This window comes from Anomaloglossus baeobatrachus, unplaced genomic scaffold (assembly GCF_048569485.1).
Source record: "Anomaloglossus baeobatrachus isolate aAnoBae1 unplaced genomic scaffold, aAnoBae1.hap1 Scaffold_444, whole genome shotgun sequence".
NCBI classification, from domain to species: domain Eukaryota; kingdom Metazoa; phylum Chordata; class Amphibia; order Anura; family Aromobatidae; genus Anomaloglossus; species Anomaloglossus baeobatrachus.
Window position 1 is genome coordinate 210828 of NW_027443777.1, and position 17749 is coordinate 228576.

Consider the following 17749-nt stretch of genomic DNA (forward strand, 5'->3'; position numbering starts at 1 on the left):
TCACCGGTGCAGAGTCAGTCACAGAGAAGAGTGCGAGTCATCGGGGCAGAGTCAGTCATAAGAGTGTGCGAGTCACCGGTGCAGAGTCAATCAGAGAAGTGTGCGAGTCACCGGTGCAGAGTCAGTCACAGAGAAGTGTGCGAGTCACCGATGCAGAGTCAATCACAGAGAAGTGTGCGAGTCACCGGTGCAGAGTCAGTCACAGAGAAGAGTGCGAGTCACCGGGGCAGAGTCAGTCATAAGAGTGTGCGAGTCACCGGTGCAGAGTCAGTCACAGAGAAGAGTGCGAGTCACCGGGGCAGAGTCAGTCATAAGAGTGTGCGAGTCACCGGGGCAGAGTCAGTCATAAGAGTGTGCGAGTCACCGGGGCGAAGTCAGTCACAGAGAAGTGTGCGAGTCACCGGTGCAGAGTCAGTCACAGAGAAGTGTGCGAGTCACCGGGGCAGAGTCAGTCACAGGGAAGTGTGCGAGTCACCGCTGCAGAGTCAGTCACAGAGAAGTGTGCGAGTCACCGGTGCAGAGTCAGTCACAGAGAAGTGTGCGAGTCACCGGTGCAGAGTCAGTCACAGAGAAGTGTGCGAGTCACCGCTGCAGAGTCAGTCACAGAGAAGTGTGCGAGTCACCGGTGCAGAGTCAGTCACAGAGAAGTGTGCGAGTCACCGGGGCAGAGTCAGTCACAGAGAAGTGTGCGAGTCAGCGGGGCAGAGTCAGTCACAGGGAAGTGTGCGAGTCACCGGTGCAGAATCAGTCACAGAGAAGTGTGCGAGTCACCGGGGCAGAGTCAGTCACAGAGAAGTGTGCGAGTCACCGGGGCAGAGTCAGTCACAGAGAAGTGTGCGAGTCACCGGTGCAGAGTCAGTCACAGAGAAGTGTGCGAGTCACCGGTGCAGAGTCAGTCACAGAGAAGTGTGCGAGTCACCGGGGCAGAGTCAGTCACAGAGAAGTGTGCGAGTCACCGGGGCAGAGTCAGTCACAGAGAAGTGTGCGAGTCACCGGTGCAGAGTCAGTCACAGACAAGTGTGCGAGTCACCGGGGCAGAGTCAGTCACAGAGAAGTGTGCGAGTCACCGCTGCAGAGTCAGTCACAGAGAAGTGTGCGAGTCACCGGTGCAGAGTCAGTCACAGAGAAGTGTGCGAGTCACCGCGGCAGAGTCAGTCACAGAGAAGTGTGCGAGTCACCGGGGCGGAGTCAGTCACAGAGAAGTGTGTGAGTCACCGCTGCAGAGTCAGTCACAAAGAAGTGTGCGAGTCAACGGTGCAGAGTCAGTCACAGAGAAGTGTGCGAGTCACCGGTGCAGAGTCAGTCACAGAGAAGTGTGCGAGTCACCTGTGCAGAGTCAGTCACAGGGAAGTGTGCGAGTCACCGGTGCAGAGTCAGTCACAGAGAACTGTGTGAGTCACCGGTGCAGAGTCAGTCACAGAGAAGTGTGTGAGTCACCGCTGCAGAGTCAGTCACAGAGAAGTGTGCGAGTCACCGGTGCAGAGTCAGTCACAGAGAACTGTGTGAGTCACCGGTGCAGAGTCAGTCACAGAGAAGTGTGCGAGTCACCGGGGCAGAGTCAGTCACAGAGAAGCGTGCGAGTCACCGGGGCAGAGTCAGTCACAGAGAAGTGTGCGAGTCACCGGTGCAGAGTCAGTCACAGAGAAGTGTGCGAGTCACCGGGGCAGAGTCAGTCACAGAGAAGTGTGCGAGTCATCGGGGCAGAGTCAGTCACAGAGAAGTGTGTGAGTCACCGGGGCAGAGTCAGTCACAGAGAAGTGTTCGAGTCACCGGGGCAGAGTCAGTCACAGAGAGGTGTGCGAGTCACCGGGGCAGAGTCAGTCACAGGGAAGTGTGCGAGTCACCGGGGCAGAGTCAGTCACAGAGAAGACTGCGAGTCACCGGGGCAGAGTCAGTCACAGAGAAGACTGCGAGTCACCGGGGCAGAGTCAGTCACAGAGAAGTGTGCGAGTCACCGGTGCAGAGTCAGTCACAGAGAAGTGTGCGAGTCACCGCTGCAGAGTCAGTCACAGAGAAGTGTGCGAGTCACCGGTGCAGAGTCAGTCACGGGGAAGTGTGCGAGTCACCGGGGCAGAGTCAGTCACAGAGAAATGTGCGAGTCACCGGTGCAGAGTCAGTCACAGAGAAGTGTGCGAGTCACCGGTGCAGAGTCAGTCACAGAGAAGTGTGCGAGTCACCGGGGCGGAGTCAGTCACAGAGAAGTGTGCGAGTCACCGGTGCAGAGTCAGTCACAGAGAAGTGTGCGAGTCACCGATGCAGAGTCAGTCACAGAGAAGTGTGCGAGTCACCGGTGCAGAGTAAGTCACAGAGAAGTGTGCGAGTCACCGGGGCAGAGTCAGTCACAGAGAAGAGTGCGAGTCAACGGGGCAGAGTCAGTCACAGAGAAGAGTGCGAGTCAACGGGGCAGAGTCAGTCACAGAGAAGTGTGCGAGTCACCGGTGCAGAGTCAGTCACAGAGAAGTGTGCGAGTCACCGGTGCAGAGTCAGTCACAGAGAAGTGTGCGAGTCACCGGTGCAGAGTCAGTCACAGAGAAGTGTGCGAGTCACCGGTGGAGAGTCAGTGACAGAGAAGTGTGCGAGTCACCGGTGCAGAGTCAGTCACAGAGAAGTGTGCGAGTCACCGGTGCAGAGTCAGTCACAGAGAAGTGTGCGAGTCACCGGTGCAGAGTCAGTCACAGAGAAGTGTGCGAGTCACCGGGGCAGAGTCAGTCACAGAGAAAAGTGCGAGTCACCAGGGCAGAGTCAGTCACAGAGAAGAGTGCGAGTCACCGGTGCAGAGTCAGTCACAGAGAAGAGTGCGAGTCACCGGTGCAGAGTCAGTCACAGAGAAGTGTGCGAGTCACCGGTGCAGAGTCAGTCACAGAGAAGTGTGCGAGTCACCGGGGCAGAGTCAGTCACAGAGAAGTGTGCGAGTCACCGCGGCAGAGTCAGTCACAAAGAAGTGTGCGAGTCACCGGTGCAGAGTCAGTCACAGAGAAGTGTGCGAGTCACCGGGGCAGAGTCAGTCACAAAGAAGTGTGCGAGTCACCGGTACAGAGTCAGTCACAGAGAAGTGTGCGAGTCACCGGGGCAGAGTCAGTCACAGAGAAGTGTGCGAGTAACCGGGGCAGAGTCAGTCAAAGAGAAGAGTGCGAGTCACCGGGGCAGAGTCAGTCACAGAGAAGTGTGCGAGTCACCGCTGCAGAGTCAGTCACAGAGAAGTGTGCGAGGCACCGGTGCAGAGTCAGTCACAGAGAAGTGTGCGAGTCACCGGGGCAGAGTCGGTCACAGAGAAGTGTGCGAGTCACCGGGGCAGAGTCAGTCACAGAGAAGTGTGCGAGTCACCGGTGCAGAGTCAGTGATAAGAGTGTGCGAGTCACCGGTGCAGAGTCAGTCACAGAGAAGTGTGCGAGTCACCGGTGCAGAGTCAGTCACAGAGAAGTGTGCGAGTCACCGGTGCAGAGTCAGTCACAGAGAAGTGTGCGAGTCACCGGGGCAGAGTCAGTCACAAAGAAGTGTGCGAGTCACCGGTACAGAGTCAGTCACAGAGAAGTGTGCGAGTCACCGGGGCAGAGTCAGTCACAGAGAAGTGTGCGAGTCACCGATGCAGAGTCAATCACAGAGAAGTGTGCGAGTCACCGATGCAGAGTCAATCACAGAGAAGTGTGCGAGTCACCGGGGCAGAGTCAGTCACAGAGAAGTGTGCGAGTCACCGGTGCAGAGTCAGTCACAGAGAAGTGTGCGAGTCACCGGGGCAGAGTCAGTCACAGAGAAGTGTGCGAGTCACCGGTGCAGAGTCAGTCACAGAGAAGTGTGCGAGTCACCGGTACAGAGTCAGTCACAGAGAAGTGTGCGAGTCACCGGTGCAGAGTCAGTCACAGAGAAGAGTGCGAGTCACCGGGGCAGAGTCAGTCATAAGAGTGTGCGAGTCACCGGTGCAGAGTCAGTCACAGAGAAGAGTGCGAGTCACCGGGGCAGAGTCAGTCATAAGAGTGTGCGAGTCACCGGGGCGAAGTCAGTCACAGAGAAGTGTGCGAGTCACCGGGGCAGAGTCAGTCACAGAGAAGTGTGCGAGTCACCGGTGCAGAGTCAGTCACAGAGAAGTGTGCGAGTCACCGGTGCAGAGTCAGTCACAGTGAAGTGTGCGAGTCACCGGTGCAGAGTCAGTCACAGAGAAGTGTGCGAGTCACCGGTGCAGAGTCAGTCACAGAGAAGTGTGCGAGTCACCGGTGCAGAGTCAGTCACAGAGAAGAGTGCGAGTCACCGGGGCAGAGTCAGTCACAAAGAAGTGTGCGAGTCACCGGTGCAGAGTAAGTCACAGAGAAGTGTGCGAGTCACCGGTGCAGAGTCAGTCACAGAGAAGAGTGCGAGTCACAAGGGCAGAGTCAGTCACAGAGAAGAGTGCGAGTCACCGCGGCAGAGTCAGTCACAGAGAAGTGTGCGAGTCACCGGTGCAGAGTCAGTCAGAGAGAAGTGTGCGAGTCACCGTTGCAGAGTCAGTCACAGAGAAGAGTGCGAGTCACCGGTGCAGAGTCAGTCACAAAGAAGTGTGCGAGTCACCGGTGCAGAGTCAGTCACAGAGAAGAGTGCGAGTCATCGGGGCAGAGTCAGTCATAAGAGTGTGCGAGTCACCGGTGCAGAGTCAATCAGAGAAGTGTGCGAGTCACCGGGGCAGAGTCAGTCACAGAGAAGTGTGGGAGTCACTGGTGCAGAGTCAGTCACAGAGAAGTGTGCGAGTCACCGGTGCAGAGTCAATCACAGAGAAGTGTGCGAGTCACCGCTGCAAAGTCAGTCACAGAGAAGTGTGCGAGTCACCGGTGCAGAGTCAGTCACAGAGAAGAGTGCGAGTCACCGCTGCAAAGTCAGTCACAGAGAAGTGTGCGAGTCACCGGTGCAGAGTCAGTCACAGGGAAGTGTGCGAGTCACCGGGGCAGAGTCAGTCACAGAGAAGACTGCGAGTCACCGGGGCAGAGTCAGTCACAGAGAAGACTGCGAGTCACCGGGGCAGAGTCAGTCACAGAGAAGTGTGCGAGTCACCGGTGCAGAGTCAGTCACAGAGAAGTGTGCGAGTCACCGGGGCAGAGTCAGTCACAGGGAAGTGTGCGAGTCACCGGTGCAGAGTCAGTCACAGAGAAGTGTGCGAGTCACCGGGGCAGAGTCAGTCACAGAGAAGTGTGCGAGTCACCGATGCAGAGTCAGTCACAGAGAAGTGTGCGAATCACCGGTGAAGAGTCAGTCACAGAGAAGTTTGCGAGTCACCGGGGCAGAGTCAGTCACAGAGAAGTGTGCGAGTCACCGGTGAAGAGTCAGTCACAGAGAAGTGTGCGAGTCACGGCCGGTGCAGAGTCAGTCACAGAGAAGTGTGCGAGTCACCGGTGCAGAGTCAGTCACAGAGAAGTGTGCGAGTCACCGGTGCAGAGTCAGTCACAGAGAAGTGTGCGAGTCACCGGTGCAGAGTCAGTCACAGAGAAATGTGCGAGTCACCGGTGCAGAGTCAGTCACAGAGAAGTGTGCGAGTCACCGGTGCAGAGTCAGTCACAGAGAAGTGTGCGAGTCACCGCGGCAGAGTCAGTCACAGAGAAGAGTGCGAGTCACCGGTGCAGAGTCAGTCACAGAGAAGTGTGCGAGTCACCGGTGCAGAGTCAGTCACAGAGAAATGTGCGAGTCACCGGTGCAGAGTCAGTCACAGAGAAGTGTGCGAGTCACCGGGGCAGAGTCAGTCACAGAGAAGAGTGCGAGTCACCAGGGCAGAGTCAGTCACAGAGAAGAGTGCGAGTCACCGGTGCAGAGTCAGTCAGAGAGAAGTGTGCGAGTCACCGGGGCGGAGTCAGTCACAGAGAAGTGTGCGAGTCACCGCTGCAGAGTCAGTCACAGAGAAGTGTGCGAGTCACCGGTGCAGAGTCAGTCACAGAGAAGAGTGCGAGTCACCGGTGCAGAGTCAGTCACAAAGAAGTGTGCGAGTCACCGGTGCAGAGTCAGTCACAGAGAAGAGTGCGAGTCATCGGGGCAGAGTCAGTCATAAGAGTGTGCGAGTCACCGGTGCAGAGTCAATCAGAGAAGTGTGCGAGTCACCGGTGCAGAGTCAGTCACAGAGAAGTGTGCGAGTCACCGGTGCAGAGTCAGTCAAAGAGAAGAGTGCGAGTCACCGGTGCAGAGTCAGTCACAGAGAAGAGTGCGAGTCACTGGTGCAGAGTCAGTCACAGAGAAGTGTGCGAGTCACCGGTGCAGAGTCAGTCACAGAGAAGTGTGCGAGTCACCGGTGCAGAGTCAGTCACAGAGAAGTGTGCGAGTCACCAGTGCAGAGTCAGTCACAGAGAAGTGTGCGAGTCACCGGGGCGGAGTCAGTCACAGAGAAGTGTGCGAGTCACCGATGCAGAGTCAATCACAGAGAAGTGTGCGAGTCACCGGTGCAGAGTCAGTCACAGAGAAGAGTGCGAGTCACCGGGGCAGAGTCAGTCATAAGAGTGTGCGAGTCACCGGTGCAGAGTCAGTCACAGAGAAGAGTGCGAGTCACCGGGGCAGAGTCAGTCATAAGAGTGTGCGAGTCACCGGGGCAGAGTCAGTCATAAGAGTGTGCGAGTCACCGGGGCGAAGTCAGTCACAGAGAAGTGTGCGAGTCACCGGTGCAGAGTCAGTCACAGAGAAGTGTGCGAGTCACCGGGGCAGAGTCAGTCACAGGGAAGTGTGCGAGTCACCGCTGCAGAGTCAGTCACAGAGAAGTGTGCGAGTCACCGGTGCAGAGTCAGTCACAGAGAAGTGTGCGAGTCACCGGGGCAGAGTCAGTCACAGGGAAGTGTGCGAGTCACCGGTGCAGAATCAGTCACAGAGAAGTGTGCGAGTCACCGGGGCAGAGTCAGTCACAGAGAAGTGTGCGAGTCACCGGTGCAGAGTCAGTCACAGAGAAGTGTGCGAGTCACCGGTGCAGAGTCAGTCACAGAGAAGTGTGCGAGTCACCGGGGCAGAGTCAGTCACAGAGAAGTGTGCGAGTCACCGGGGCAGAGTCAGTCACAGAGAAGTGTGCGAGTCACCGGTGCAGAGTCAGTCACAGACAAGTGTGCGAGTCACCGGGGCAGAGTCAGTCACAGAGAAGTGTGCGAGTCACCGCTGCAGAGTCAGTCACAGAGAAGTGTGCGAGTCACCGGTGCAGAGTCAGTCACAGAGAAGTGTGCGAGTCACCGCGGCAGAGTCAGTCACAGAGAAGTGTGCGAGTCACCGGGGCGGAGTCAGTCACAGAGAAGTGTGTGAGTCACCGCTGCAGAGTCAGTCACAGAGAAGTGTGCGAGTCAACGGTGCAGAGTCAGTCACAGAGAAGTGTGCGAGTCACCGGTGCAGAGTCAGTCACAGAGAAGTGTGCGAGTCACCTGTGCAGAGTCAGTCACAGGGAAGTGTGCGAGTCACCGGTGCAGAGTCAGTCACAGAGAACTGTGTGAGTCACCGGTGCAGAGTCAGTCACAGAGAAGTGTGTGAGTCACCGCTGCAGAGTCAGTCACAGAGAAGTGTGCGAGTCACCGGTGCAGAGTCAGTCACAGAGAACTGTGTGAGTCACCGCTGCAGAGTCAGTCACAGAGAAGTGTGCGAGTCACCGGGGCAGAGTCAGTCACAGAGAAGCGTGCGAGTCACCGGGGCAGAGTCAGTCACAGAGAAGTGTGCGAGTCACCGGGGCAGAGTCAGTCACAGAGAAGAGTGCGAGTCACCGGTGCAGAGTCAGTCACAGAGAAGTGTGCGAGTCACCGGTGCAGAGTCAGTCACAGAGAAGTGTGCGAGTCACCGGTGCAGAGTCAGTCACAGAGAAGTGTGCGAGTCACCGGTGCAGAGTCAGTCACAGAGAAGTGTGCGAGTCACCGGTGCAGAGTCAGTCACAGAGAAGTGTGCGAGTCACCGGTACAGAGTCAGTCACAGAGAAGTGTGCGAGTCACCGGTGCAGAGTCAGTCACAGAGAAGTGTGCGAGTCACCGATGCATAGTCAGTCACAGAGAAGTGTGCGAGTCACCGCTGCAGAGTCAGTCACAGAGAAGTGTGTGAGTCACCGCTGCAGAGTCAGTCACAGAGAAGTGTGCGAGTCACCGGTGCAGAGTCAGTCACAGAGAAGAGTGTGAGTCACCGCTGCAGAGTCAGTCACAGAGAAGTGTGCGAGTCACCGGTGCAGAGTCAGTCACAGAGAAGTGTGCGAGTCACCGGTGCAGAGTCAGTCACAGAGAAGAGTGTGAGTCACCGCTGCAGAGTCAGTCACAGAGAAGTGTGCGAGTCACCGGTGCAGAGTCAGTCACTGAGAAGTGTGCGAGTCACCGGTGCAGAGTCAGTCACAGAGAAGTGTGCGAGTCACCTGGGCAGAGTCAGTCACAGAGAACTGTGTGAGTCACCGGTGCAGAGTCAGTCACAGAGAACTGTGTGAGTCACCGGTGCAGAGTCAGTCACAGAGAAGTGTGCGAGTCACCGGGGCAGAGTCAGTCACAGAGAAGCGTGCGAGTCACCGGGGCAGAGTCAGTCACAGAGAAGTGTGCGAGTCACCGGGGCAGAGTCAGTCACAGAGAAGTGTGCGAGTCACCGCTGCAGAGTCAGTCACAGACAAGTGCGCGAGTCACCGCTGCAGAGTCAGTCACAGAGAAGTGTGCGAGTCACCGGTGCAGAGTCAGTCACAGAGAAGTGTGCGAGTCACCGCGGCAGAGTCAGTCACAGAGAAGTGTGCGAGTCACCGGGGCGGAGTCAGTCACAGAGAAGTGTGCGAGTCAACGGTGCAGAGTCAGTCACAGAGAAGTGTGCGAGTCACTGCTGCAGAGTCAGTCACAGAGAAGTGTGTGAGTCACCGCTGCAGAGTCAGTCACAGAGAAGTGTGCGAGTCACCGGTGCAGAGTCAGTCACAGAGAAGTGTGCGAGTCACCGGGGCAGAGTCAGTCACAGAGAAGCGTGCGAGTCACCGGGGCAGAGTCAGTCACAGAGAAGTGTGCGAGTCACCGGGGCAGAGTCAGTCACAGAGAAGTGTGCGAGTCACCGGGGCAGAGTCAGTCACAGAGAAGTGTGCGAGTCACCGGTGCAGAGTCAGTCACAGAGAAGTGTGCGAGTCACCGGGGCAGAGTCAATCACAGAGAAGTGTGCGAGTCACCGGGGCAGAGTCAGTCACAGAGAAGTGTGCGAGTCACCGGGGCAGAGTCAGTCACAGAGAAGTGTGCGAGTCACCGGGGCAGAGTCAGTCACAGAGAAGTGTGCGAGTCACCGGGGCAGAGTCAGTCACAGAGAAGTGTGCGAGTCACCGGGGCAGAGTCAGTCACAGAGAAGTGTGCGAGTCACCGGGGCAGAGTCAGTCACAGAGAAGTGTGCGAGTCACCGGGGCAGAGTCAGTGACAAAATTTTAGATGTTTAAAAATTTGGAAATAAAAGCAGTTTGCCTTGCGTCTGCTGGATCCCCCCTTATTCAGTTACTGCTCACATGGAAGCCGGTGCAGAGGGTCCGAGCCCCGCACCCATGCTCTGCATGAGCTGAGCTGTGTTTTTTCCTTTCTGCTATAGTCGCAGAGAAGTGTGTGAGCCACTTTTCCCCCAGGACCGCTTACCTCTGCTCATACTGGTCAATGGCAGCGTATACTGGCCTAAGGTCTCATTGGATAGAATGGAGAGCTGATCTTCCAGGGAGAGTCGACACAACGCCAGCTCCGGGACCCGCACATGGAAGGTCAGAGACTGGTTCCACGAAGGGTTTAGCGCTGAAACAAGATGAAAAGCTGTACATGGCCTGACAATGGTGGGGATGAAAGTGGTGATCACCAGGGACGAGAGCAGAGACACATGGCCCGATGCTGCACCAGATCCGGCTGTGGTTCTGCTCTCATGTCTGGTACCTCCGATTTCTCCACATTGGCATCCAATCCAATAGAATCAAACATGGCCACTGGAGGAGTGGAGGAGCAGAGTAATGGAGGAGGGGAATAACAGAGAAGTTGAGGAGCGGAGTAACGGAGGAGAGCAATATGAAGGAGCAGAGTAATGGAGGAGGGGAATAACAGAGTAGCGGAGAAGTGGGGTAACCTAGGAGCAAAATAATGGAGGATCAGAGAGACAGAGCAGTAGAGAAGCGAAGTAACAGAAGTGGAGGAACGGAGTACAGGGGAGCGGCGGAGGAGAGCAATAATGAAGGAGCAGAGTTATTGAGGAGGGGAATAACAGAGTAGCGGAGAAGTGGGGTAACCTAGGAGCAAAGTAATGGAGGATCAGAGAGACAGAAGTAGAGAAGCGAAGTAACAGAAGTGGAGGAGCGGAGTACAGGGGAGCGGAGGAGAGCAATAATGAAGGAGCAGAGTAACGGAGGAGCAGTATAACATAGAAACAAAGAAATGGAGAAGCAGAGGAGAGCAGTAACGTAGAAATGGAGTAACAGAGGAGTGGAGAAGTGGGGTAACCTAGCAGCAGAGTAACGGAGGAGAAGAGAGACAGAGCAGTAGAGGAGTGAAGTAACAGAGGAGCAGAGTAACAGGAGTGGAGGAGCACAGGAGCGGAGGAGAGAAGTCAAATAATGAAAGAGTGGAGTAACGAAGGAATGGTGGAGCAGAGGAGTGGAGTAATTAAGAAGTGGAGTAATGGAGTAGCAGAGGAAAGAAGGAGTGGAAAAGCGGAGTAACGGAGAAGCGGAGTAACAAAGGAGCAGAGGAGAGGTTAACGGAGGAGTGAAGTAACAAAGGAGCAGAGGAGAGGAGTAACGGAGAAGCGGAGTAACAAAGGAGCAGACAAAGGAGCAGAGGAGAGGAGTAACGGAGGAGTGGAGTAACAAAGGAGCAGAGGAGAGGATAACGGAGGAGTGGAGTAACGGAGTATTATTGGCTGCATTGGGGCCCGAAGCCTCAAGCAGGGAGAGGGCTTGTGTTATGGAATCAGTTTTGGGAGTTTTGGGAGTTACAGTTCCCCTAGCACCAGCCTGTCCCCATGATGGTCCACCACTAAGGAAATCATCTCCTCTACAGAGACCTACCAGTGTTTACAGAGTCCAGCACGGAGGTAGATGAGCACTTGTAAAGCTTTGAGATGCTAATGCACCAGGTGCCCACAGTGGATTGGGCCAAATACCTGTGGACTAGGTTGACTGGCCGAGCCCAGGAGGCTGTCCGATCACTTGGGCCTCAGGACTGCCTGGATTATGGGACTATTAAGGACACCCTGTTGGCCCTTTTTACCATCCATCACCTCTGAGAGGTAAACCAGCATGGTCCGGACTTTGTCTCGCCAGGGGGCCTCTTAAGTAGAATTTGGCAGTTAACTCGGACAGCGATGAAAGCTGGCTTGATGGTCGGGCTGCCCACTCTGCTTTTGCTCTCTGGACGTGATCATGCTTGAACAACTTATGGAGAAGGTGGACCCAGAAATATGAGAATGGATAGCCTGGCACCCCAGAGGAAGCAGCCAGACCGCAGACAAGTCTACAGCCAATCGACCCCGCTGGAGACCAGATAGGCTCACCGATCCCAGGAGACGCCTCAACCATGGACTTAAGCGGCCAAAAGCCACTCAACCAGGACTATTACGCTACCCAGCAGAACCCCCACTAGGAGTATCGCACAGCGCTGTTATACACTGACGAGTACAAGCATAATAATGTCTTGAAGTTTTGACTTTCAGGCTCCATGTCTCTCCGTCCTCTACAGCTCAGAGCGGGAGACGCCTTCATCTTATATACAATCATCTCGGCTTCTTATACATAGATGTGACTGCAGACATTCACAGATGATCAGTTCTGCAGATTCTCATCTCTGCATTGTTACTGTTCTGCTCCTAAAAATCTAAATTTGAATTTTTAATTTTCTTAGTATTTTGTAAATCCACCTTTGGCTTTCACCTCTGCCTGATTTCTTCTGGGCTCCATCATGTCTCCACCAACATCTGCTTCCGGGTCTCTTCTCCTCGTTCCCAGTGTTGGTGTATACTGGTCAGGTCTCTTCTCCATGTTCCCAGTGTTGGTGTATACTGGTCAGGTCTCTTCTCCATGTTCCCAGTGTTGGTGTATACTGGTCAGGTCTCTTCTCCATGTTCCCAGTGTTGGTGTGTACTGGTCAGGTCTCTTCTCCACGTTCCCAGTGTTGGTGTATACTGGTCAGGTCTCTTCTCCATGTTCCCAGTGTTGGTGTATACTGGTCAGGTCTCTTCTCCTCGTTCCCAGTGTTGGTGTATACTGGTCAGATCTCTTCTCCTCGTTCCCAGTGTTGGTGTATACTGGTCAGGTCTCTTCTCCACGTTCCCAGTGTTGGTGTATACTGGTCAGGTCTCTTCTCCATGTTCCCAGTGTTGGTGTATACTGGTCAGGTCTCTTCTCCTCGTTCCCAGTGTTGGTGTATACTGGTCAGGTCTCTTCTCCATGTTCCCAGTGTTGGTGTATACTGGTCAGGTCTCTTCTCCATGTTCCCAGTGTTGGTGTATACTGGTCAGGTCTCTTCTCCATGTTCCCAGTGTTGGTGTATGCTGGTCAGGTCTCTTTTCCACGTTCCCAGTGTTGGTGTATACTGGTCAGGTTTCTTCTCCATGTTCCCAGTGTTGGTGTATACTGGTCAGGTTTCTTCTCCATGTTCCCAGTGTTGGTGTATACTGGTCAGGTCTCTTCTCCATGTTCCCAGTGTTGGTGTATGCTGGTCAGGTCTCTTCTCCACGTTCCCAGTGTCGGTGTATACTGGTCAGGTCTCTTCTCCATGTTCCCAGTGTTGGTGTATACTGATCAGGTCTCTTCTCCATGTTCCCAGTGTTGGTGTATACTGGTCAGGTCTCTTCTCCATGTTCCCAGTGTTGGTGTATACTGGTCCGGTCTCTTCTCCACGTTCCCAGTGTTGGTGTATACTGGTCAGGTCTCTTCTCTATGTTCCCAGTGTTGGTGTATACTGGTCAGGTCTCTTCTCCATGTTCCCAGTGTTGGTATATACTGGTCAGGTCTCTTCTCCACATTCCCAGTGTTGGTGTATACTGGTCAGGTCTCTTCTCCACGTTCCCAGTGTTGGTGTATACTGGTCAGGTCTCTTCTCCATGTTCCCAGTGTTGGGGTATACTGGTCAGGTCTCTTCTCCATGTTCCCAGTGTTGGTATATACTGGTCGGGTCTCTTCTCCATGTTCCCAGTGTTGGTGTATACTGGTCAGGTCTCTCCTCCACGTTCCCAGTGTTGGTGTATACTGGTCAGGTCTCTTCTCCATGTTCCCAGTGTTGGTGTATACTGGTCAGGACTCTTCTCCACGTTCCCAGTGTTGGTGTATACTGGTCAGGTCTCTTCTCCATGTTCCCAGTGTTGGTATATACTGGTCAGGTCTCTTCTCCATGTTCCCAGTGTTGGTGTATACTGGTCAGGTCTCTTCTCCACGTTCCCAGTGTTGGTGTATACTGGTCAGGTCTCTTCTCCATGTTCCCAGTGTTGGTGTATACTGGTCAGGGCTCTTCTCCATGTTCCCAGTGTTGGTGTATATTGGTCAGGTCTCTTCTCCACGTTCCCAGTGTTGGTGTATACTGGTCAGGTCTCTTCTCCATGTTCCCAGTGTTGGTATATACTGGTCAGGTCTCTTCTCCATGTTCCCAGTGTTGGTGTATACTGGTCAGGTCTCTTCTCCACGTTCCCAGTGTTAGTGTATACTGGTCAGGTCTCTTCTCCACGTTCCCAGTGTTGGTGTATACTGGTCAGGTCTCTTCTCCACGTTCCCAGTGTTGGTGTATATTGGTCAGGTCTCTTCTCCACGTTCCCAGTGTTGGTGTATACTGGTCAGGTCTCTCTTCTCCATGTTCCCAGTGTTGGTGTATAGTGGTCAGGTCTCTTCTCCACGTTCCCAGTGTTGGTGTATACTGGTCAGGTCTCTTCTCCATGTTCCCAGTGTTGGTGTATACTGGTCAGGTCTCTTCTCCACATTCCCAGTGTTGGTGTATGCTGGTCAGGTCTCTTCTCCACGTTCCCAGTGTTGGTGTATACTGGTCAGGTCTCTTCTCCATGTTCCCAGTGTTGGTGTATACTGGTCAGGTCTCTTCTCCATGTTCCCAGTGTTGGTGTGTACTGGTCAGGTCTCTTCTCCACGTTCCCAGTGTTGGTGTATACTGGTCCGGTCCCTTCTCCTCCTTCCCAGTGTTGGTGTATACTGGTCGGGTCTCTTCTCCATGTTCCCAGTGTTGGTGTATACTGGTCGGCTCTCTTCTCCACGTTTCCAGTGTTGGTGTATACTGGTCAGGTCTCTTCTCCATGTTCCCAGTGTCGGTGTACACTGGTCAGGTCTCTTCTCCACATTCCCAGTGTTGGTGTATACTGGTCCGGTCTCTTCTCCACATTCCCAGTGTTGGTGTATACTGGTCAGGTCTCTTCTCCATGTTCCCAGTGTTGGTATATACTGGTCAGGTCTCTTCTCCATGTTCCCAGTGTTGGTGTATACTAGTCGGCTCTCTTCTCCACGTTCCCAGTGTTCGTGTATACTGGTCAGGTCTCTTCCTCATGTTCCCCGTGTTGGTGTATACTGGTCAGGTCTCTTCTCCATGTTCCCAGTGTTGGTGTATACTGGTCAGGTCTCTTCTCCACATTCCCAGTGTTGGTGTATACTGGTCAGGTCTCTTCTCCATGTTCCCAGTGTTGGTATATACTGGTCAGGTCTCTTCTCCATGTTCCCAGTGTTGGTGTATACTGGTCGGCTCTCTTCTCCACGTTCCCAGTGTTCGTGTATACTGGTCAGGTCTCTTCCTCATGTTCCCCGTGTTGGTGTATACTGGTCAGGTCTCTTCTCCATGTTCCCAGTGTTGGTGTATACTGGTCAGGTCTCTTCTCCATGTTCCCAGTGTTGGTGTATACTGGTCAGATCTCTTCTCCACGTTCCCAGTGTTGGTGTATACTGGTCAGGTCTCTTCTCCACGTTCCCAGTGTTGGTGTATACTGGTCAGGTCTCTTCTCCACGTTCCCAGTGTTAGTGTATACTGGTCAGGTCTCTTCTCCACGTTCCCAGTGTTGGTGTATACTGGTCAGGTCTCTCCTCCACGTTCCCAGTGTTGGTATATACTGGTCAGGTCTCTTCTCCATGTTCCCAGTGTTGGTGTATACTGGTCAGGTCTCTTCTCCACTACTAGCGCTACCAGCAGAGGGGCAACATTACAAGCGCTACCAGCAGAGGACGACATTACTAGCGCTACCAGCAGAGGACGACATTACTAGCGCCACCAGCAGAGGACGACATTACTAACGCTACCAGCAGAGGAAGACATTACTAGCGCCACCAGCAGAGGACGACATTACTAGCGCTACCAGCAGAGGACGACATTACTAGCGCTACCAGCAGAGGACGACATTACTAGCGCTACCAGCAGAGGACGACATTACTAGCGCTACCAGCAGAGGACGACATTACTAGCGCTACCAGCAGAGGACAATATTACTAGCGCTACCAGCAGAGAACGACATTACTAGCGCTACCAGCAGAGGACGACATTACTAGCGCTACCAGCAGAGGACAACATTACTAGCGCTACCAGCAGAGGACGACATTACTAAAACTACCAGCAGAGGGTGACAGCGTGTGGTAATATCCGGCACAGGATGGTAATACACTATTTGGCCACTGTGTGGCGACACTTCTTACAGTTATTCCTCACCGCCGTGGTCTCCCTGCTGCACCTGTCTTCCCGTGCCCCGTAGATCTCCGCCTTCACCAGGAGGGTCGTGTTGTTGGTCTTGGACAAACTTCCGTGTGGCAGGAAGAAGCCGCTGATCACCTGGAAAATACAGAATTCAGAGGGGCACAGAGGGGCACAGAGGGGCGCAGAGAGGCACAGAGGAGCACAGAGGGGCACAGAGGAGCACAGAGGGGCACAGAGGGGCACAGAGGGGCACAGAGGGGCACAGAGGGGCGCAGAGGGGCGCAGAGGAGCACAGAGGAGCACAGAGAGATACAGACGAGTACAGAGGAGCGCAGTGGGACACAGAGGAGCACAGAGGGGCACAGAGGGACACAGAGGAGCACAGAGGGGTACAGAGGAGCACAGAAGAGCACAGAGGGACACAGAGGGGCACAGAAGAGCACAGAGGGGACACAGAGGGGCACAGAGGGGCACAGAGGGGCACAGAGGGGCACAGAGGGGCACAGAGGAGCACAGAGGGGACACAGAGGAGCACAGAGGGACACAGAGGGGCACAGAGGAGCACAGAAGAGCACAGAGGGGACACAGAGGGACACAGAGGAGCACAGAGGGGACACAGAGGAGCACAGAGGGGACACAGAGGAGCACAGAGGGGACACAGAGGAGCACAGAGAGACACAGAGGAGCACAGAGGGGCACAGAGGGGCACAGAGGAGCACAGAGGAGCACAGAGGGGACACAGAGGAGCACAGAGGGACACAGAGGGGCACAGAGGAGCACAGAAGAGCACAGAGGGGACACAGAGGGACACAGAGGAGCACAGAGGGGACACAGAGGAGCACAGAGGGGACACAGAGGAGCACAGAGAGACACAGAGGAGCACAGAGGGGCACAGAGGGGCACAGAGGAGCACAGAGGAGCACAGAGGGGACACAGAGGAGCACAGAGGGACACAGAGGGGCACAGAGGAGCACAGAAGAGCACAGAAGAGCACAGAGGGGACACAGAGGAGCACAGAGGGGACACAGAGGGGACACAGAGGAGCACAGAGGGGACACAGAGGAGCACAGAGAGACACAGAGGGGACACAGAGGAGCACAGAGGGACACAGAGAAGCACAGAGGGGCACAGAGGGACACAGAGGGACACAGAGGAGCACAGAGGGACACAGAGGAGCACAGAGGGGCACAGAGGGACACAGAGGAGCACAGAAGAGCACAGAGGGGCACAGAGGAGCACAGAGGAGCACAGAGGAGCACAGAAGAGCACAGAGGAGCACAGAGGGACACAGAGGGACACAGAGGAGCACAGAGGGGCCCACTACAGAACAGAATTAACACTTTATGGAACAGGTTTTTTTCTGAAATGTCCCCCTGTAATTTACAGGGGCCTAATATCCCATCCCCCATTCTCTGCAGTGTACAGATGAAGGGTCACTAAGTGATACCTTAATGGTGAAGAACACGGGACATGTTTTGTATCTCCCGCTGTCTTCAGTCCGCAGAAATTCCGGCTTCAGGACGTATCCGCACCTCCCGTTATCCAGGAATCTCCCGTCCTGCAGATCCATGGGAATCCCCGGTGTCTGGAAATTCATGGCGGCTGTGGAGCAGCAGAGGATGAGAGAGGAGCACACACTGGGGTCGTAGTGTGGGGGGCGTCAGTACTGGCAGCGAGTCAGAAACCCACCCATCTGACAGCCAACGTTCCAGAACTCCTGCGGAAAGAAGTTGGAGGAACCTGTCCTCAATCCCTTAGGGTAAATCCGGGTGAGGAATCTCCTGGTGTGCTGGACGAATTCTGGGCCTGGGGGCAAAGGGGAGATGTCTGGGTTATTTTAGGTCACCCTCTATGCCATCCAGAGACCCCCACCCCCAGCTATCATCTGCCGAACGTTCAGCTATCTCTCATACCCTGAAGACCACCCTCATCCATTACAGTGTCCCCTGGCAATCATCCCCCAAATCCACGATCAGAGTCCCATCAACCCCCATCCATCAACCTCAGCCATCATCCCCCAAACCCCGAGCCAGCACCCCACCAACCCCCATCCATCAACCTCGGTTATCATCCCCCAAACCCCGGGACAGCACCCCACCAGCCCCCATTCATCGACCTTAGTCATCACTCCCTAAACCCCCGGCGAGCACTCCATCCATAACTGCATCCATCAGCCCCAGATTCCCGGCCATCATTCTTCAGTCTCCAATTAT

The 17749-nt window shown here is 54.8% G+C and overlaps 1 protein-coding gene across 1 annotated transcript in view; it reads right to left on the bottom strand.

Moving 5' to 3' along the window:
• LOC142279928 (1-phosphatidylinositol 4,5-bisphosphate phosphodiesterase zeta-1-like) overlaps positions 1–17749 on the bottom strand; it is a 60616-nt gene that overhangs the window by 16894 nt on the left and 25973 nt on the right. The window contains exons 2-5 of the mRNA XM_075332713.1: positions 17226–17342; positions 16984–17138; positions 15539–15671; positions 9528–9677 (exon numbers count right to left, since the gene is read on the bottom strand). Coding sequence (XP_075188828.1) covers positions 9528–9677; positions 15539–15671; positions 16984–17138; positions 17226–17342 — 555 coding nt within the window. The remainder of the gene's footprint in view (positions 1–9527; positions 9678–15538; positions 15672–16983; positions 17139–17225; positions 17343–17749) is intronic.